Genomic DNA, 22,475 nt, shown 5'->3' with positions numbered 1-22,475 from the left:
GGATGTAGTCGGGTAATGTTTGACTGCTGTGACAGTAGCAGTATAGTGCACGCAAAGCAGTTTGATCAATGCAACACTCATTTTTTGTCAACATGGTACAGTAGTCCTATTCAGTTTGTAGAGAATCCAGTTGGAACCCCTACACTAAAAGGTTTTCTCCACTGTTATCTGAGTTGACATCTACCTACATTCCATTCCAACTGTAGTTTGAACTGTACTTGACTCTGTAATTGCTGCTTTCGTGACTTGTCTAAAAACCCAAAGTCACAATTTGCAGCAGTGTGGCACTCAAAACACTGTAAGGAACGTGTCTGGAGCAGGCATGCTCTTAAATGCAGCTCTCTGGGTACTGGAAGCAACCAGAGATGGAGGAGGCAGCTCTAAAGCAAACACAGTACTGCCTTGGTGAGGCCTGAGGTCTGGACGGGGGGGGGGGGGAGAGGGGGGAGAGGGGGGGGAGGGAGAGGGGGGGGAGGGAGGCCTGTAACCGGACTGTCTGTGTGTTTATCCGCTTGTCCACCCACACATGCCATTCATTCTCCAGCATTTTTACCTTTTTTTTGCGTTCCTAACCACCAGTGAGGTTTGGCACTGTACCCTCCTGCTGCACCACAGCCTCTGCTCACGGAGAAAGCCCCTGACAGAGGAGCTGACTTAGCGGTTGTACTGTAGTGCTTTTTCGGGAGGGAAGGTGGAGGTTGACAGCAATTTAGTTTCCATAACAACATGCGTCTAGCAGAGAAAATTAAACCCCAAACAAAATGTCAAAAAAACATCAGATGTTGCTAAGGCTCCTTCTAACCACCTTGCAGACTTTCACCATTCATAGCTACTTCCAATATGCTGTTGCCATACAATCCCTCCTGCCTTTTTGTAATATATAGCAACAACCATGCATCCATGGTAGTTCACGATATTCTGATACATTGGAAAACAGCCTCTTCCCACATGCCAATGGATGGAAAGTAGGAAGAGGGAGAGGGAAAACAATTGAAATAGCCTATTTACAGTCAAACTCATCTCACCACCCCATTACCAATAACGGCTCCTTAAGCTGGTTTGTTTGGTGGAATTTATTTTTATACCCTGGCACAATGGCCTTGCAAGCCACTTTCTGGTGTGCCATGTGTTTTTTTTTCCTGTGGGTTGCCAGGAAGCCTCCCTCTGACTTCATCATTGGCCGAGTGTCCGACAGTGCAGCTGTGTGCCCTCTGTGTGTGCGTGTTATCCCCTCGCCTTCCTCTGAATAATTTACAGCGGCGCTGCCGGCAGGCTGAATAATGGAGAAGCTAGCCAAGAGTAGACAGAGGAGGGAGAGAGAGATGAGCAGGTGGAATCGCAGACAAAGAAAAATGGATGGGCCTAATTGGGTTTAATCTTAGACGGAGGGATATGAGCAGAAGTTGAAATAGACCAGAACAGAGTAAGGGGTGGAAAACAAGGACGAGATGACAAAGCATAAAGACAGAGGCAGAAGTAGACATTTTGAATGCTTAATCTCCAACTGTCAAAGCTCAGGCTCTTTTGCAGCTACGGTGTGGTTGCCTGTCTGTTGTCCTCATCTTCTGATGCTGCCAATAAAGTGCTTCTCAGTAGGCGCCTCACTATGCAGCACATGGCTAGCTCTTGCTAGCTAGCATCTCCCCTTTCTCCATTCAGCGAGCATGACACAGCACAACAGCAAGAGTCTGCTGTCATCTCCATAGGAGCGGCTTGCCTCTGAACGATTTCCATGGATACACACTTCTTGTGTCTCCATCTGGAATGTGATCTGTAGCGGATTACGTCGCTCAAACCGACCGGAGAGTTAGTTAGATTCAATCAAATCATTGGCTGCTTCGTGGGAAGGCTTTGTGTTGGATGGTTTTCAACAGCTAAAGATTGTCACAGCATGACACTATTAAAAACAAGAATGATAGGATGATTAAGATGGTTCTCGACCTTTTTGGTGTACCCCAGCCAATTACCATGTAATTTAAGACAGGAAGCGGCCATCTCTTGCTATTCAGGGCTCCAGGGGTGACTGGCTCGTCCTCTTCCTGTTTTCATGGGTCTCTTTGGGATAATGAAGCTGGAAGGTTTAGAAGTCACAGGAACTGACTGTCACTTCCCCTGTAGCATGGAAGTAACGGGCCCCGTTCTTGTATTTACCTTGCACGTACACACACACACACACGCACACACTCGCCCCCCTCTAGAACTCCCTTGAAGAGACCAAATACACCTCAAAGGTACATGGGCCAGCTGGCCCCTGCAAAGCGCTCGACTGGAGTGAACCCCCCACAGTTTTAAAAGCAACAAACTTCGGCCCTGCGTTGTTTATTTGGTAACTGCTATAACCAAGGAGGCCCTCCTGATGCTGCAGGAGCAGGTCCAGGGAGCGCGCCACTGGTTTTTCTTTCAGTGGATACCATCAGTCCGGTAATGTTGACACACTCACACACACACACAAAGTTGCCTGAGCCAAGGCTTCTCAGTGCAAGTACCTGTTACGTACTGCTTCCATGTGGGCAAAACACACTCTTGTTGTGAGAAGAAACAATTTTGGGGGGGCTGGAACGATAATTAAAAACTACTGTTTGTATGTTCTCTGTGTCACAATGTGCCATGCCCTAAAAGCCATTATCAAAAACGGTTTGGTATTTGGAAGCAATAACTGTACAGGGTGGGGACCTGTACTCACGTCATGGTTTATTTTGCCATGTAGTGTGTGTGAAGGCATTACTGCAGGGGTGTGTGTGTGAGTGTGTGTGTGTGTGGGTTTGTGTTCCCTCATCTTTGGGGCCTTTCTGACAGCATTTTGAGGTCAGATCTACCACTGGGATGTTGAGATACCCTGTGTGTGTGTGTGTGCCTTTACCCTATCTCTCATTTCCTCTCCATATCCTTGTGCAATATTGCACTGCTAAGTTAAACAAACCAGTAACCTCTGTACTCAAGTACACACGTTCTGCCGGACAAACCATAACAATCAATCAAGTCATCGGCTTCTCCATTACGGGAGACATGAGAAGCCTTCCAGCTAAGCTATTAATAGCTATAAGCAGTTATAACTCAGCTGTCTAAATGGCCTCCAACCAGAATCATGGGACTGTGTGTGCATTCCTGAGAATCATAAACATCATGTGCAGAAAAGTGGCTTGTGCTAAGGATGTTTCTTTCATTTGTAAACTTTTTTTATGGACCAGTCAGAGCCTTAAAGGTAACACTTTGTTAGAAGGTACTGCACTGGGAGAATTAATACGTAGACTGAACTCAACATTTACATTTAGCTGACGCTCTTATCCAGAGCAACCTACAGTAAGTACAGGAACATTCCCTCGAGGCAAGTAGGGTGAATTGCCTTGCCTACGGACACAATGTTATTTGGTTGGCACAGCCAGGAATCAAACCATCAACCTTCTGATTACTAGCCTGATTCCCTAACCGCTCAGCCATCTGACTCCTGACATCTACACATTTACTTATCTCCAGTAGACCAAGACCAGAGAAAAAACATCTTTCAGACGTAGACGAAGGTTTGTCTGCTCACAAAACTGTTATCTGAATACCTGTTTGTGAGGCTGGTGGGCGATCTTGGCTGATAAGTGACACAGTTGTAATGGTCATGCAATATACAGTGTTCACAGCTAGCCGTACAAATTAGAATATCTGCAGGCACCATCTACCCCAACCCGTGATTAAATCAATCAATCAGTAAGCATCCACCATAACACCCCTGGTATTGTAGATTGTATTGACCAACACACAGGTCTGACCATACTGTACAAGCTCCCATTGGCTCCTCTGACCCATCATCCGTTCACCCACCATATAAGGTCAGAGACTAGGACCAAATCCCTGGGGCTGTGTAGAAAAGCGTCCGTGTTCACCAATGCATTCCACAGAGATTATAGCAGCTAGATAGAATTAGCCTGCTAAAGAAACAAGCAGCGCTTGTTGCCCTGGATATAGGGCTGGTTTGGTGTTTGATTGAGACACAGGAAAGAGAAGAGGACCAGCTGGGAGACTACAGTGCTTCGCTGATAAGACCTGTATCAATTTCAGCTGTTAGCCATTATCAACTGTCTCAAACTGTCACCAACTGTCACTGGGCACCCGTCAATATTACTGTACTAAATGTAATTTAACATTAAAGCATTCTTTCAGCAAATCTTCAGCAGTTCACAAAGTTGTATTTGTTGCTGGCTGTTGTGTTTGCTAGCGTGGAGTATGAATCTGAATCTGAGATGGCTTTTTTCATTTCACAGTTACATTTAGTTTCTTTTGTTACTTAGACATGATTAAGATACGCAGTGAGAGGAAGGTCTGGAGGGTGTCAACTTTGACAGGGCAGCTATTTGTTGCCCTCCCTCTGTCTGTGTGTGTCTATATCTGTGTGTGTGTGTGTGTTCCTGTGTCTGCCTTCCTGCCTGTCTGGCCCATCAGACCTCACACTCAAATATTCAAAGTCTGGTTTTGTGTTTTCCAGCCCTCCTTGTTGGTGTCTTTTTGACAACCTGGCATATTCAGAATAAGAGACAATTCTTTAAATCAGGTGCATTACGTTTACATTGATCACAACAAGTGTCTCCAAAATAGTGGTCCTAGTAAGTGCAGCAAATGATCAAGGACTGGATATTGGGCAGGCACATTTTATTTAAATTTAAGCTTGTAAACTAAGTGGATGGAATTATAGTAGCTTTGCCATCTGAAGATCCATTGATCAACTCGGTTAGTGTTAGGGTTTGACTTTTTAATCACGTTGTGATATGACCTTTAACTTCTTTCAACATAGCAAAGTCGTACTTTATTGATCCACTGGGGAGAAATTGCACAGAGTGTAAGAAGAGGAGTGTGTATAAAATATATGCATATAGATCTCCTTCTCTTCTCTACCAATGAAAGATTGTTAGTCTGGTGTGTGTTTAATCCCATACTGTGGATGTGTTTGCGTAGCAGAGGGGCTGTTTTTGTAACACTGACCCAGATCTGCCACCATAGAGCAGCGAGGCAACATGGTGGGGCTCGCTCAAGCACGTTCCCTCTCCATGCCCTGGGGTCTCCCCTGACATCCACTGTCTGCCTCCCACATCATGGCACACTTCACATGCTCGGTGTATTCACAATTCACTACAGTATACAGATTTGTAATGTTTAAAACTTTACTGTACATTCTAAATGCGCTATAAAAGTATATATTACTAGATATTTTGTCAAATTACCGTTTCTTGTGCAGTACATGCCTCTACATCTCTGTCTGTCCCAGCATTATAACTGTATGCCTCTTTAATACTGGCTTAGGTCTTGAACATTGGGTCTATCTGCGACTATATCTAATTCAACAAGGGACCATGAGGATTTTGGTGGGCTAAATGTAAGCTAAGTGGTCTCACCACGGTGATAGGCAAAAGTAGCCATTAGTTCTGCATCCTAACTGTATTACACTGAACTGTGGAGTGCTGAGTAGTCAAAGGGCGGAAAAAGGTTTCTGATGTCTGAAATAGGCCATGTATCTTCAGTTGGAGATAACATTCACTTACGTTGTCTCTCATGATTATTAGCCTTTTTCAGGGGTTAGCATGCTTCGTAGCCAGCTGAGGGAAAGACACCACCAATATCTCTCACTCTTTGTCTTCCTCTGTCCTATTTGCACTCTATCTCCCTCTCTCTTTCTCTTTATATCACTGTCTTTGTCCCACTCTTTCCCTCTATCCCCCTCTCTCTTTCTTCTCTCTCGCTTCTCCCTCCAATCTCTCGCTGTCCCCTCACAACATTGTCCACATCCGTGTCCATGCTGCTCTTACACAGACTGAATGTGAGGCCAGACAGCCTGTCATTGTGTGAGGGACTCGAGAGAGATGCTATCACTCTCTGCTGGCCAACGCCAGGGGATGTGAACCGAAGTGTACTGTACTCAGACTGCAACGCTGCAAATCCCTGCCCCAACCCCCACCCCCCGAACAGAGGAGAGTGCCCAGAATTTGGTTGGTGTGTGTGTGTTTACAGAACACACAGATCTCGTTCTCAACAATAACAATACTTCAATAATCACTGCGTTTCTGAGTTTGATGGAAGCTTTTGGCCATTTGACTGTCAGCTTGTGTGTGTGTGTGTTTGTGTGTGTGTGACCTCGTCTGCCTGGAGGCTTGTTTTAAATGAGGACATTGTTGCGCTGTAGTACCACAAGATGAGATGCAGCCAAATAGACCCTTAGATAAGAGATCACTGCTAAGAGGCACGGCCATGGTTTAACAAGCACCCTCGGCATCCACAACAGCCAAGAGAGCCAATGAGAGCCCTCTCTTACGTACTTGGTTATTTGATGTCACTTACTGTACTACCCAGAGAAGGCTACACGGTTTATCCATAGGGAGTGGTCCGTGCCACGAGGGATGCTCCATTGTCTAGTCTTGGTTGGACAGATAGTGAACATAATCTCCAGAAGGACCAAGCTGCCCGTTTCAAGGAGTTCTTCTCACAGAACCTGCCCCATGCACCTTCTGTGCTGTCAATATGGACACCTACTTTACTTTAAGGTACTCATTTGGACTCACCAATTTTTGTATGTTGTGTGTAGTTTGGTATATTTGTGTGTGAATGTATATACCAGGACACATCTATCACAGTAGCAGGCCTAAGGATTTTGGTCGTGTTTCACCCAGACGTTTGTGTGCTGGAGCTGGGAAACCTCATTTCATGCTTGTGGCCTAGGCCAGGATTAAGCCTTGTGTTTGTGAGTAATCATGTTATGTGCTACTGTAATGGCTTCCGCAGTTGTTGGCATCAGTCCCTGTGTTTGTGAGCTTTAAAACACACCCTCCTCCACCAGGTCTGGAGCATACTGTGCCTTATCAATGGTTATACAGTACTGTGATACAGTACTGTAGTAACACTGCCAGCATTGGTATCACTATGTGAGTGTAATTATCCTAGATCATAACTTTGTGTTTGTTTAGGTTTCGACTCTTTCCATAAACTGTGTTTGTGTTGAGAGGTCTAACTGGAATTTTCCTCCATACTGCACCAAAATAGTTCTTAGAATGGTGTATGACATTCTGTTCTGAAGCCACAGCAGAATGTCACCGCCCCACTCTGAACAACCTCCAGGTCCTATTCAATTAAGGAATGGGTATGGAATTAAATTCTACCCCTTAGAAAAAAAGGGATTTACATATGGCTTTCATCTAATGCTCTATCTCTCAGGTTAGATTTGTGTGTGTGGGAAGGGGGTCTTTGGGGGAAAAGAATCTAAGCATGAATGCTACTGTACTTTAATACCATCAGCATCTGTCAGGCCATGGGACAGCATGATGTCCATGTGGAATGGGTTTTACTGGAATGTCACGTGTTGTCAAGGAATTAATTTTCTCACTGTGGTGTTTGGCTGTCACACTCCCTTGTCATAGCCTGGTGTGAATTTAATAGTTGTTTAAGGACAACCCTGAAACACTGATTACCTTTATAGCTTTAGAGTGCAAGCATTTAACGACAATCTCAAGTTTTGGCCCCGTAACTGTTGTTCTGTGTTCACCACAATGTTTCTAATGACTGTAAGCCTGTTCATTCTGTCTGTCTGTCTGTCTGTCTGTCTGTCTGTCTGATCTGGCTGGATGCCTTGTATGTGCAGGCTGACTTAAACACTTGTATTATGAACATGTGATAGCCCACAGATGTAGTTCCAGACAGTCAGTCAGAGGAGGAGACACAACAGAGACAGATTCAGGACAGAGGGGTAAGCCCAGTAGTTTTGCCACCACATGATTGTCTTTGACAGAACCTCCACTCTTTGTCTTGGTTCCACATCCTACTTCTTATCTCCTGCTACTTTTAGCATCAGAGACCAGGCGGTAATGTCTGGTAGACTGGGTGGTAGTGATTCTCACCTCCAGCTTCATCCCATCTGCTATTAGGATTCTCAACAGACACTCCAGAACCCTCTTGGCCCCTCCACTTGGATGAACTGGACCTGCTGTGCTAACACCCCACACAAACATTTCCCAGAACTGGTAGAAAACATTGGTTTTCGTAATTTTTGCGGGGCTGCTTTTAGAATCATAGCTCCTGTTCTGTTTTGTTTGGTACTGTAGTGTTTTGTACTGGGGCGTTTTATTTTATTTATTTAATGTCTGTTTTTATGGTACTGACCTGAACAAAATGGTGAACAATAAAGAACAAATAATCTAATCTAGACAGACTGTTAGACTATGGGGTAGACAGACATAGAGTGGGTAGTAGACTGACTGGTAGACAGCCTGTTGATAAGTAGACTGTATCGCTTGACCAAAGGTCTTTAAGTATGTAGACAGTAGGTCTTTATATAGATAGTTTGTGCACAATCCGTCCAAAGACGACATGTAGACAGACAGACGGCCGCAAACACACAGGTTGAGGCAGCAGTCGGCCTAGCTGTCTGTCAGATACTTTATATTCGAATGTAAAAATGCGTTTGCTTAAAAGAATGAAAAGAATGAAAATGTCATTTAAAGTGAAAACATTTTGGGTGAGTGGGGCAAACTCTCCAGACTGCTTAAAGGATGGAGTCCAGAGGGGGTCTCTAGGTATTTCCGCCCCAACTTGGCTCGCCAAGTCTGGGGTGGGCAGCGGTGAAAGAGAGGAAGCAGTCCCGCTGTGTGTGTGCATGTGTGTGTGCACACAGTTGGCCATGCTCCACTTGCCATGTGGTTTAATTTTCCCCTAAACCAGCGTCGAATGCCGTCCCAATTTTTACCTATTCTATTCCATAAAGCCCCATACATTAGCCTATTAACACAGCAATATCTTTCTGTATGAAAACACGGTAGTTATTAAAGTGTGATTGTTGGCGTTGGGTCGCTTTCACACAGCAGGTTTTGGGCAGGTGATGTTAGCATTAGTTGAATACCATCATTTGGAGTCTGAGGTTTTTCAGTCTGCTCTAGTGAAACCCTCATACCGTACATTCTTTATGGATCATGCTCTTGGCGTGCATGTAGCAGTAGCTGCATCATTTTTGAAGAGCATCGTAGACATGCCTGCCCACCATCTGCCAGTGATTCTCTCAGTAGTTATTCTGATATCATGGCAATTATATGGCTTGGGAATGGTAAGACACACACACACAAACACACATGCACACCCTATTACATCACAACCTTTCCAGAGCTCCGTGTTCTTAAAGCAGTCTTTTGCATCCACCCTCTATCCCACTGCCACTCCCTCCTGGCCTGGCCCTCTCCAATCACCCTCCCCACCCTCGCCTGCACAATGCATATTTTCCTTAACCCAACCGCTCTCACTGTAAATGGGATCCAACAATTGCTTTGTTGAAGACATGCTGTGGTCCGTATGCTGTGCTTGACCCGATATATCCTGGTCATCCGCTAGAAAGTGATAACGATTTGTTTACATGACAGAATACAGAAAGGGCTTTGTGCTAGTAGGGACAGTCAAATCTAGTCTTATGGCTCCCTCTTGTGTATGGGAAATGCACAATGCACATTTTGTTTTTTGTAGCTATGGTGGAGCTCTAGTCACCCTCTAGCGGTGATGTTTGAGTTGGCAGTTGATGCAACAATGTGTAGCCTCAGGCTTGTGTTTTTGTTGTGTGAGAGGATAATTGCTTTGAATGATTTGGTTCTGTTGGTGTTGAAGCAGCTTATGCAATGTCACACACTGTTCTTTCAAAGTAGCTACAATTAATTTGTTATTAGAAAGGAGGCCTAATAGTATGAACAAGATCTTTCAACACAAGTAATGTGTTGTATGGCATGAACTGAATTTTAGTTATTTCAATTCACTTTGTTAATCTCAAAGGAAATGCATACAGTGTTTAAGGGTTGGTTCTATTTGAGAGCTACGTAGAGAGAAAGAGGAACTACCATCAGGATTTCATCAGGTTTGATTGGCATCAGCTAGTTCAGCACATGCTTTTCCTTCCTTCAGCATGTAGCATTGATCTAAAGGGAGGATTGAAGAGAGGCTGAACAGAGCCACTGTAGTTTACCCATAAAGCAGTGCAGCCATACCGCAGCCTTCTTCTGTGAGGAACGGACCAGGTCTGAACTCGCAACTTCCTGTTTTAGTGTTATCGTACCCCTGTTTCTCTTTTCCATTTCCCCTGTATCTCAACGCGTCACTCTCGGTTGCGACTCACCCGCGAAAGGATGCAGGTTTCCACAAGCTCCAATACTCACAGAAACCTCTGGAACCAGGTAACTTTTAGCTTGCCTTAATTTTGCTACTGTCATTGACAAACACTTTGGCTTTCGCGCGCACACACACACACACACACACATACACACACACACACACACACAGTAACTGACACTCCACCTGAGCAGCTGACAGGACAAGGCAGCAGCAGAGGATCTGCTGGCTGGCCTGCTGGTCTGAATTCTTGCGGGTGGGAGTGCTAGGGGTGGGGGGCTGGGGGCCCCTATTTTTAACCCACCCTGGACTCTCATATCGCGACAGCTGTCCCAGCCCTCGTCTATCTGTTGGTTGTCAGGAATAGCTAGCCTATCAAATGTGATCCTGCGCTCCTTTGTGCCCCCTTCACGCACATCAAGTGTGTGTGTGACGTTAGTCTACCGGCTCATTTGCTCACTCTGCTTTGGTATCGCCTCGGACTTACTTCAATTAGGTTGTATTGGATCTACAAGGAACAAACTTATATTGCACCACCCCCTCCTGTGCAGAGGATAGCAGGTACAAGATAAAGTGTGTAATTTAGTTTTCAAGTCATTTGGTTTTCTTTTTGCCTTCACTAGAGGAATCTGTGAGTTAAGTGCATGGCCTAAGTGTGTCTCCACTGGGCCCCATGGCTGATGCCACTATTTTTAGTGCTGACTACTCTGAGTCAAGGGGGCCTGCTAGTCATGGTACTTCATGGTACTTTTGCTAGCTTCTGTATGCTAACAGCCAGGTTTAGTTTGAACCACTTTCTTCCATGTACCTGAACTTGTCGGTATTTGAATCAAGGGCGTGGAAGGATAAGTTGTTTTGGGTTGGCACTACTTTTGCGGGCGCTTGTTGAAATAGCCTAAGTGTTAAAGGAAGCTTTTTGTTGTAGCCTTTCAACTGATGGAAAATTGAGTTTCCAGTTAGCTCAGTAGTTTCTTACTTTCAGTCCATTAACTTAAATGTAGGTCTAATGGGCTCACAGGTTGTCATTTAATACAAGGATTTCACTTTCTGCTTCCTCATTTGCCAAACTTTTGTCATCTTAAAGAAGTTAACTTAATCTAGTGTAATGATGATGTTCAAAAGAAAAGTAAAACACGTTGATGTTTATTTTAGAATTTCGAAAAGTTGATATGTATTTCCTGTGGTTGACACCATCTGTTAGTGGATTTCCCTTCTGGGTTTTGAGCTGATGCCTGTTAGTGTATCTGAGCTGTAGGGTGTGTGTGTATCAGAGCTGTAGGGTGTGTGTGTGTCTGAGCTGTAGGGTGTGTGTGTGGGGTCGGCCTAGGGGTTGCTCAAAATAGTTGTTGTTGACATTTTTGTATTAGTGTAAGCCAAGTCATTTATATTCCCTTTTATAATGTAGTCCCCTTATAATTGTATTAATGTATAATATTTGAATACCTGTTGATTTTGTATTTAAAAAAAAAATTGTAAACCTATCTTGTTTGTCATAGACAGTTGCTACAGTACTTAAGTTTTAGTGGGTATTAGATTTTCCCTTGAGTTGTTGCTCTGTTGTACTATATGCCAGCCTGTTGTTGTGTTCTGGTTCTCAACACACAGGACAACATTAGAGATACAGCTACATTTGCTACCTTGAGGGTGCCAACATAATGATTACAGGTAGAGATGGCCCCCTATAGGTCTGGGTGTGACATGAAGTCTATTTGTTTGTGTGTGCGTGTTGCTGTGGCCCAGATTCACTCCCTTGCAAACTTGTCCCTTCCAGACTATGTTGGCTTGTATCCTCATTGCTCCTCTAAAAAAAGCCTCCACTGATAACCGCAGTCTCACACACACACACACACACACACACACACACACACACACACACACACACACACACACACACACACACACACACCACACACACACACACTCTGACCCCAGCCTGTGTTCTGGAGGGGGGATTGGGAGCAAGGCTGTTCCTCACAGAGGACAGACGGGCCTGGACCTGGGCCTGGACAGGGGGTAGACATGGCACCATGTGAAACAGGTGGAGATAACAGAAGGGGCTCACATGGTAAACCTCCATATTGAAACCTTCCTAAAAGGCTCCTGTTTTCACCTTCCAATGAGCAGCTGTGGCATAGTGACGTTTACGGCTTAAGAAATCGGCTTGTCGCAAGAGCAATGCTTGGAAGGTGGAATGTTGTATTACATGTGTTTGTTTACAGTGTTGTAAACACATACGTGACATACTTTTAGGAAGTGAAGTGGGTGGCGTGTTACCAATGATGACATTTACGCCTAATAATCCAATCTGTGACGGTTGTGGATCTGTTTGCCATCAGTCCTTTGAATTGAAGTCACATGTGGTTTTTGTGTCATTGTTGAAGTCTCTCTCCCTTTTTCCTGATCTCCCTTGTGACCCTCCATGTCTTCTGCCTCTTTCTGTATCTCAGAGTTGTTCATCTCTCCAGCATCAACAAGCAGCCATTCCTCTTCTTCTGGTTTTAAGGAAGAACCAGCGATTTCTGCGACTCATCCACCCATCTGTCTCCCCATCCATCCGTTTGTGAAGCACTTCTCTGTCTGTTCCACCTTCCCCCGAGCCCCCCCCCCCCCCTCTCCCTGTCTCTGAACCACCCCCCTCACCCAGCTCAGCCCATGACAGGAGAGAAGCCAGCATGGCATTCTCATCACGCTTTTCCTTCTGGGAGCAAAAGGAAAGTCCCGTTTAATATTCTACGTGACACTGCACCGAGTGGGGTTATGCTTAACATCTGCGTGTGCCTTTGAAACTGGGACGCCTTGCATGCCTCACGCCTACAAACTAGCGGCCATTTTTCATCTAATGGCGAGTGTTTGCGGATTGCACAGCGACACCTTTTTGACTGCTAAAAGTAACTGTTATTGAGTGAGCACGATCTAATATCAGTGGGGTTTACCTCAGTAGAAGAAAACCTCAGAAGCCTCTCGATATTGTGTCAGATGGACTTGTAATTCTATGCCAAGATGTCCCATTATTCCACTCTGAAAGACTGCCATTTAGTTTGACCACAAACACACACTCAGACACGCACAGTTAGTCCACAGAAAGTTGACCCCTCCAGTTGCCCAAAATAAAATGATGATGAATAGGAAATCAATGGTAAAAATAATTTACAACCCTATTTGACCAGGGCTGTCAGCAGGATACAATGATAGCCTTGCAAAGGCAAGGGTCCTTCTATTGACCGATAAAAAAAGAAATATTAGTCTTTGTGATTTTGATCTCCACACATCCTATTTGCATGGTGTGGGTTTGCATGTTGTGCAGTGAGTATCCTACGCATCGAGTGCACTGTTTGGACTGCCAAGGTTTTGACCTCCAATCCCTTTCCACATCAAACTCTTCAGGTTAAAGAAGATGCCAAGCCTGGTGCCAAGAGTTCAAATGGGGGTGTAAGTTTGATTGTTTTTACTTGCGAACCACTAACTCCTAAAGGACAAAGGTGACACAAGGGCACACAGGTTTCTGGGCTTTGAAATCACTACATGGCTGTCATTACCTTTTGCCCTTTCATGTAGACTATGGTTTTGTGGATCTTGGTGCATTCTATGTATGAGTGAGTGAAAGGGAAGGGGAAAGTCGAAGATTATAGTTATTTTATATATCCGAGAAGTAATTTCATTGAGTTTTTCATGAAGAAATATTATTTGTATCTGTGCTTTGTAGTAGTGTTTTGCCCCTAGGATCTACAAATAGGCTGAGTGTGTGTTTGTGTATTTATTTAAGAGCTTATTCAAGCATTAACTGTGATCATCTCACTCTCTAATTGACTGAGCTTTTCTAAGCACTTGAATCCTTTCAAACTGCTATCTTCAGATTAGAGGCGTTACTACCCAAATCTCTGTTTAAATCTGTCCACTGCCTATGCTGGCAATGTTATGATTTATATACATCAAAACAAAATAGGCTACTGCTTTATAATGTGGTAAGTTAAGGTTTGTGAAAACCCCTTATAAGAAACAAAAAGACCATTGCAATCCTAACTTTACTGATCCATAAAACGTGATGTTTTAAGTACATTAGACCAAATAGATATTGTGCTATTGGTATAGTTGGTGCGTGTTTTTGCATCGGCAGAGTAATGGTTACTGCGTCTTTAATAAACTGTTTTTTTTTTTCTTCTTCGAAGCTTACCTTGGCGTACGCCATTGTAGATTCTGTAGGCATTATTGTGCTGAGACAAGCATAGCTTGGTAAAAGAGGACAGTGTGTTTTTAACGTTGGCACTGCAGCAGTGCAGACAGAAAGGGATATAACCAAGTAACTTGGTCTAAAAACCAGAAGCATTCACCCCAGGACTGGATCCCTCTGCTTGGACTAGAGATGGTGCCAAGCCCTCATGGAGCAGTGTCATGTACTGAAACACCAGACCTGGTTTGTTTGGTGATAAGACCTCTAGGTTGAGATAATGCAAGTGCGACGTTCTTCATGAGATGAAGTGTGTTGGTTGGCTGAGTGGTTAGTGGCTTGGGAGCGTGAGATCAGGGAGATGTGTTTTTTTTTTTTGAAGAAGAAGAAAAGTGAAGCACGTTTCACCATTGGTATTTGTAACGTTTGTGTACTTTCTGTACAGTGTCTGCACATGCCTTGTGCAAGGACAAGACATTCATTCGAGGCAGGCCCGGACAGTGTAGAGGTGTCCAGTCAGCTTTTATAAACACCTCTGCTATCTCAGTCTCCAACTCCCTTGCGTCAGATGAACCCACCCTGAGCTATTTCAGGAGCTGGTCGGACATGTGGCAGCTGGCTGGATGCACAGTGTTGTAGGCCCAACTAACACAGTTTAAACTGCTTCCATGTAAACCAGTGGGGGAAGCCAGGTTTAGGTGGGGTTACAGTGGCACCAATCAGCGTTGAGGTAATGTGGGTCCAAATCTGTACAGTAGTTTGACATGTTACAAGGCAACCAAACGGTTGTCCAAAAAGGTTACCCAAACCCTTGTTCCAGTTAAAGATCAGTGTCAATGACTGCAATGTCTATACGGATTTCAGGAAATGTATTAAATGATTTATGTTTCTGACCAAGCAGGGAAGTGACAGCAAGGTTTGATTTTGTTCAGCAACCTGTGGTCCCTTTTAATGACTATTAATTAAAGTTTCTAACCCTGCAGTAGAATTCAACCCTCTACTGTATAAGGATCTCTCCAGGTCTGCACTGTTGTGTTAACTCTGATGTTATCTTAACAGCTGATAGGCCCTGGGAGGGAGTTGGGCTATTAAGTTGCATCCAGTCTCTTTTAATAATGCATGGACAAGATTGCTGTCAGTAGACCACGACAAATTCAGATTAACTGGTTGTTGTAAAGATAGCTGGCCAATTACAGTTGTGTAAAAAGGACTGAACTGCTACATTCGGGTTTCACTAGTGCTTCACTAGGAAGACAATTTGATGAACATAGCAGACCCTAACTTCATACAGATAACCTGTTAAATGAAGTGCAAGAGCTGGGTACCTTGTTATTTATAGACTATGTGGCTGTTTAAAATGTTTTTATAGACGTGAAGAGAGTAGATGTTTGTTGGTTTCTCTTCATACTATGCTCTCTCTGTCTCCCACACTGTGTGAGTAGTCAGACAGCGATGGAAGCATGAGTAGCCGAGCTCAGTCTGTTTCCTGTCTGGACCCCGGCAAGGGCTTGTTCCGTGCCAAAAGCCCACAACCGCTGGCTCCCGCACAGCCCAGCTCACGGGTTCACAGCCCATCACCACCCAGGGTCCGCTCACCTGTCAAGGTGCCCGAACGCTTCAAAAGCCTGGAGCCCGAGTTGAGGATGCTCGAGAGGCATAAGAGTCCTGAAACGCCCCGAGCTCCCATGAGCCCAGAGCCGGTGCTGAACGGCGAAAGCAAACAAAACGGGGCAGTGAACGGTAGTGCCGTCAACGGCAGTGCTAACGGAAATGTCAAGCCTCCGGGCGCCAGCATCAGCCAGCCGGACCTTACAGATGACCAAGGTCTTATCCGCAAGAAGGTGGTAAAGGTGGTACGCCGTGTGGTGAGAAAGGTGCTGCCTACAGAGGAAGAGGATGCCAGGCGTCCCACTGGGCACGCCCAAATACCAAGCAGCAAAACGCTTACGGAACCACCGAAACCGGCTGCAGCACTAGCTTCAGTACCCAAGGGCCCCAAAGTTCCCTCGTTCTCCTTCAAGCATGACAGCATCAAGACGGAGGACAAAGACGACATATCGGCAGGCTTGACGAGCCTCATGGGGCGCGGGAGGACCAGGGAGCCCCGCCCTCGCACACGCAAGGACGAGCCGCCTGAAAAAGCTGAGCAGGTGGAGAAGAAAGAGAAGGAGGATGTAAAAGACAGCCCAAAGATCTCTGAGGTGAAGCCTGAGCTGAAGGAGGCAGAGCCCGTCTTGAAGCGGGAGGCTCCAGTTTCTTCTGTCCCTGCTTCAGCTGCTACTATTGCCCCTCCCTTATCATCGCCTGCAGGTTTCATCCCAGCCCCCAAATCCTCCCCCCTCTCCCCTCCTGTAGGTTTTGTACCAGCACCCAAATCCTCACCCCTCTCCCCACCTGTAGGTTTTGTACCAGCACCCAAATCCTCACCCCTCTCCCCCCCTGTAGGTTTTGTGCCACCTCCCAAATCCTCACCCATATCCCCATCTGCGGGTTCTGAACCAGCCCCGAAAACCTCACCCCTGTCTGCTCCTGCAGGTTTTGTCCCCCCTACAAATGCAGCCCCCCTCTCTCCTCCTAAAGGTTTTGTACCAACCCTCAAATCCTCTATAGCCACACCTTCCTCAAGCTCAACTCCGTCACCTAAATCTTCTACTGTCATCCCTCCAAGTTCCACCCCAGTCCCCAAATCCTTAGCACCCTCACTGCCAGCAGGTCCTCCAAAATCCACACCCATCTCCCCTCCCACTGGCTTTGTCCCCCCCCCTCCCAAGACGGACCCTTTTGCTCCCCCACCTGGATTTATTCCCGCTCCTAAACAACTTTCTGTGACGAAAACGGAGGTACTGTAACCACAGTTGGCATGTACAGACAATACTTTGGGCTGCGTTTTGTAAACTGGATGCTGACAATGTGATGCACGCGTGTGACTACAATCACTCATCAGATATCCATGCTAACCGATGCTTTGTGTGCTTTGACTAATATCACTTTTGAATTGTGAACTTGTCAACCAGTTTGTCTTTCTGGGTTTCTCTAGTTTCTCTTGCTGCCAAATTGCTCTGAAATTCCTTAGTGGACGTATATTTTTCAGTACTCCAAGCAAGTTTTTCTGTCCTTAAAGGCCAACATTTCATGAGACCAAGCTTTTGTTTTGTTTCCCAGCTCACACACAAGCTTTGTCTCTCTCTAAAACTTTGAGCTTCTCCTGGGGACAGTGTCTCATCAAATGCAGCTTCTCTGTCTCAAACTTCTCCTCTCCTCAGAGACATGCTAAGCAGCTGAGTGTTTTCAAAATAAACAAGTTAAGTAGTGTTTTCCATTCAGCCTTTGCCCAACAAGACCCCGCTGACATTCCTCTCTGAAGCGTTGTTTATTAAGGCTTGGAAATGGGACTGTCGAGAGAAGGTAAAAACTGGTGCAATGTGGCACTGTCACTGTCTGCATGGGGTTCCTTGGAGGCCCTGCTGAACCAATTATCGATGGCGCCATTGTTTTCTGGAATAAGAGTTCAAAGCTGGCCCTGCAGCTTGCTGTGGCTAGGCACTGAGATAACAGAACTATTGACAAACTTTACAGATGGCAGATATGGTAAAAAGCTTAGGCGCTTCACTGCCTCTTGCCGAGTTTTCGCAATTACCCAAGCCTCCTAGGGTCTTTGTTTACCCCAAAGCCCCACCGCAAGCTGGCTTTGACCGCTACAATGGCTTTGGGAGTTTTCTTTTAGTTGCTGGATACTAACGTTTGCTTGTGTATTGTTAGTTTTAAACCAGTACAAGTTGACTTTGCTCAACCATGTAAATGGTTAGAAATATTTTATATATCTGAAAATAGATGTCGCTGCTGTAAAAGGAAAAGCATGGTTTGGTTTGAAGTTTGGTCTGCATGGTTGGATCACTTTTAATCTAAGGGAACTTGTGTCTCTGTGTGGTTATGCTTGTGTGTGTGTGTTACTGGTGTGTACGTGGGTTTGTTTTAAGGTTAAGGCACCCTCTGGCCTCTTCTCTGAGAAAGGTCCGTCTGTGAACATTTCTTCCAAGAGCACCCCCACTGTAATCAAAATGGTGTGTATATGTTTCATGCACCAATTGGATGACCTCCACTTTTCTGCATGGCTGTGTGATTGTAGTTTTAACCATGGTGAGTGAGAGACATGGCGACAGTTCAGCTCTCTCCAACCAAGAAGCCTACATGTCACTTGCTGTGCGGTGGTAGAAGTGCTTTGTTTGTACACTTTTAGTAGCTTTGCTTTTTGTTGGGGACTCAACCTCTGGTGATGTGACCTGTAGGAGGAGCCGCTCAGTCCCACTGAAGAGGCTCAGAGACGCCTGGAGAGGATCTTCACCGCTCCTGTAATGACGCCTCCCAAACATGTCTGTGTCTGTGTCTGTTACTGTCTGTCTGGGCTCTCAGTTTGCTACATATGCCTTTATCTCTGTTTTTAATCTCTTTCTCTCTTCTCATACATAATTTTCTTTCTTTCTTTTTCTCTCTCTTTCTTTGTATCTGTCTCTCTGTCTCTCTGTCTCTCTGTCTCTCTGTCTCTCTGTCTCTCTGTCTCTCTGTCTCTCCGTATCTCCGTCTCTCTCTGTCTCTCTGTCAGTCTTTGTCTCTCTCACAATGCTTTTTTGCTCTTTTTCTCTCTCTTTGTTGTATCAAGGAGTAGGGTAGTTAGGGCTAACAGCTGACAGGTCACTTAAAATCATTAACGAATCACATGGGCCAAGTCATTATGCCTTCAGCACTCCATGCCTTGCATGTTTCAAATAGCAGGGCTGCAGGTTAATACTTACTGCAGAGAGTGTTAAAGGGATGGCTGTGCACTGGTGTCACGCCTCATGGCTAGGCTGCCGAGGACCGAGTGCAGTGAACAGGTGTTGGGCCAATGTGACCTGTCATGGAATGACCCACACTCCCCAGCGCACACATACACACTCTCTCTCTACCTCTCTCTTGCCTAAACCCCTTGTGAGTTGTGGACTCACTGTCTTTTCCTTCATTGCATTTTTCTGTGTGTCTCACTTTTTCAATCTCGTACTTTATTACACTCAGATGAAAATAATAACTGGCCCCATATCAATACTGCAAGTTTTGAGATGCCTTCTTCTTTTCAATTAACTGCATCTGCAACTGTCATCCAAACCCTCTGGCCGTCTATGTTTTTGCCCATAGCTGGACTTTTGGTATTTTATGACATTTTTGCAATTGAACTTATGATACAGGTTGTAGTGTTTTCTGCGCCTGCATGTCTGTCAGTCCAACCTCATCTTTGCATTTATTATGTAACAAATTTAACACGCCTTCACTCCGAACACCCAAATCTGTAGCGATGCATTTTGTTCTATGTACAGATGCTTATTTTCTGTTGGATATGCCTACATGTATGCTTTTTCTGCTCTTATTCATGCTCTGTACACTGGATTTTTGAATCCATGCTTTGGATTATTACGTTTCTCATCTTTGTCTCTTTGTCATCTTTGCCCCCCACCCACCCACCACCCCCCCTCCCCCTCAACTCTCCTTCATGTTCTTTCCCTTCTTTCTCCTTCTCCCTCTTGCTGTATTTCTTCCATTCTCTTTCTCTCCATTCCTCCCTCTTGCTCTCTCTCTCATTGCTTCTTTGCTGCGGCTGTCTCTGTGGCTGTTGTGTGGCTACTAGCTGGAGCTTGTGGTTACTGCCCCAGTCCTCACATCTCAGGCCCCGGCCTCGGCCTCGGCCTCCTCAGACCCTCCTCAGGTACGGTGGCCCGCAGGGGCCCCCTCTGGAGTCCTGGCGGGAGTGTGTGCTCGTGTGGCGTGTTGGAGCGTAAGCCTGGATTCCTCTTCTAACTTCCCTCCTTTCGGCTGCTTTTGGTCTTTGTGCTTTGTACTGCCCTTTTGATGACGTCTAAATGCTTTCAGTTGACTTATGACAGTATACATTTAGTCTATTGACACTTTTTCATTTGTACAGCTTTTTCCCGTTTAGCTGATGAACTTGGTCCTCGTTTAACCTTTGTGTGTCCTCCTTGATAAAAGCAGATGTCAAACACAACACAAACATTTTTAAGGAAAGTGGAACAAACATTGACCTGCATGTAAATCCCTTTAGTAACGTATTGCATTACACTGTTCTTTTTTCTTACTGCATGGCAAAGTTTGGTTACCTCATTAGCAAGATTGCCGCTTGGCCACCCTGGGTGTCCAGCAAGTGGCTGTAAGGGTGAATGTTGGTGGAAGGAGACACAGGCAGAGAGACAGACAGTCAGAGAGACAGACAGTCAGAGAGACAGACAGTCAGAGAGACACAGTTAGAGAGAGAGACAGACAGAGAGAGACAGACAGAGGGAGCGTGTCTGGTCAGAGGCCCAGTGGTGATTTATGAGTGTCAAGTGTTCATGTTTCATTGCTCTGTGTCGCTCTACGTAATGTTGCATTAGCTCATCTCACAAACATAGAGCCTTACCTCTTCATCATTTGGGGCTTCCATCCCTCCATACCCACACTTGTCAATCCAGCCCCACTTTATTTGTTGGACAGATTTGATTCCTGACCTTTTCCCTTTGGCAACTCCAGTCTGATAACTGTCGTAACATGACGCATCAGCACTATTTTGAGAAAGTTAATCACATCATGTAATTGTACAGCTCTATATACCACTCATGATTAACTTATATCATTTGTTTGAAAAGTTAAAGACTATGGAGGTTCTTTCCAACAGGAAGACCACTGTGCCTTTGTGTCCTCACCCCATCTTCTCCCTAGCCTGGTTGAGATTGGCCTGACCAGATTCCGATCGGAGGAAAATCTGTTTGAACGGTAGAGTGGCCAGACCCATCTGTCAGAGCAAATAAATAACGAGCTGGCAGATGCGACTGGTTTCCCGGGCTACATCCTCCCCCCCCCCCTTTCTATCCCACTGCCCCTCACAGAGGCTGGTCAAACACTAACGGATAGTGATCATGTGATGTCTTGTTAGTATTTATACGGTGATACGCCCTTTGTTTCTTTGTTCTTCATCACTAACTGTGACCTATGACCCCATGTTCCTCCTCCTCCTCCTCCTCTTCCTCATGCTTGCCGTCCTCCAGGGACAGGTGGATGAGGACCCCGTGGCCATCTTGCAGGCGTCTCACGCCGCCGCCCAACAACCCAAGGTTGGGCCTGTACCCGCGTGGCTGTGTGTCATTCACCATCCCAGACTCCGTCACCTCACCTCCACCCCCCACCTCCCCACCCCCCACCGCCTCCACTGCCGTCAGAGTGCTGTGTGCAGTTGTATTGTCAGTGTTATTGCCGTGCCTGTCTTTCTCCCCTCACCCTCCTCACGTTGCCAATGAAGACATGATCATTCATTGAGATGAGATATTTCTATATTTTTTCACACTTCCGTAATGCAACCAATGGTCTTGAGAGTTTTTGGGCCCTTTAAAGAGACTTAACTGCTGAAACTCTTATGAGACTACTGTCCTGTCTTGGTGCAGCGCTTGTCCAGTTGTTCTAGAGGGCGCTTCACCTTCATCCCATCAATGCATGATGGCAGACTGCTGGTGGGGAAATGGAGAAAACAAGCAAACCATTAGATTTGCTTATATTACGAGTAGTGTAGTCTGTACCACATCATTCTCATTTTGGGAAGCCCTATTTTCTCACACTCCTCCGTTTTCCACTGTGTATGTTTGTTATCTGTGTTTTTATGATTCACACTTTGTGTTTTTGGCCCTGATTATGGTTACCTCGCCTTACCACGTGTGTTTTGTTTTGTGCAGTGTTGTGATGTATATTAGCACCCCTTAACCATTGACTGAACACCACCCTGGCTCAATTCACTTGATTGTGTCATATCACCCCACACACGGACACACACACACAATCTCAAGGGTCAAAAGCATTGAGTGGCAATGCCCAGAACACAGAGCGGTGGCCGTGTCGTCCAAGACTTGACGTGTCGAAGGTCCTTGACTCTTGCCTTTCCCCATGTCCCCTCTTCAGGTGAAGACCGAGGAGCAGATTGCAGCGGAGCAGGCATGGTACGGCTCAGAGAAAGTGTGGCTGGTTCACAAGGATGGCTTCTCCCTGGGTAGGTCACCTTCTCTGACCTCCACTACAGTACTATGGGCTAATGCACACTTATGACTATTGAGACCAACAGGAAGGTAAATTACAGGCGGTGAATGTATTTTCATTGAAAATAAGAAAATGTGTTACACCCCAATATTTTCCTCAG

The 22,475-nt window shown here is 45.5% G+C and overlaps 1 protein-coding gene across 16 annotated transcripts in view; it reads left to right on the top strand.

The window, feature by feature from the left end:
• The window catches only part of myo18ab (myosin XVIIIAb), an 84,219-nt gene that overhangs the window by 12,850 nt on the left and 48,894 nt on the right, over positions 1 to 22,475 (top strand). For 5 of the 16 annotated variants that reach the window (XM_047036259.1, XM_047036258.1, XM_047036261.1 and 2 more), the window contains exons 1-9: positions 10,109 to 10,172; positions 12,555 to 12,818; positions 13,492 to 13,536; positions 15,715 to 17,112; positions 18,250 to 18,333; positions 18,559 to 18,621; positions 19,929 to 20,006; positions 21,340 to 21,405; positions 22,241 to 22,328. In XM_047036259.1, the coding sequence (XP_046892215.1) occupies positions 12,780 to 12,818; positions 13,492 to 13,536; positions 15,715 to 17,112; positions 18,250 to 18,333; positions 18,559 to 18,621; positions 19,929 to 20,006; positions 21,340 to 21,405; positions 22,241 to 22,328 (1,861 nt within the window). In that variant the 5' untranslated portion in view covers positions 10,109 to 10,172; positions 12,555 to 12,779. Of the gene's footprint in view, positions 1 to 10,045; positions 10,173 to 12,554; positions 12,819 to 13,491; positions 13,537 to 15,714; positions 17,113 to 18,249; positions 18,334 to 18,558; positions 18,622 to 19,928; positions 20,007 to 21,339; positions 21,406 to 22,240; positions 22,329 to 22,475 lie in introns of those variants that run through there. The other 11 variants (XM_047036268.1, XM_047036267.1, XM_047036266.1 and 8 more) reach the window with 9 other exon arrangements.

The sequence above is a fragment of the Hypomesus transpacificus genome, chromosome 15 (genome assembly GCF_021917145.1).
Source record: "Hypomesus transpacificus isolate Combined female chromosome 15, fHypTra1, whole genome shotgun sequence".
Classification (NCBI taxonomy): Eukaryota; Metazoa; Chordata; class Actinopteri; order Osmeriformes; family Osmeridae; genus Hypomesus; species Hypomesus transpacificus.
Note: the sequence above shows the minus strand (reverse complement) of the source record. Positions and strands in the feature narration are given on the sequence as shown.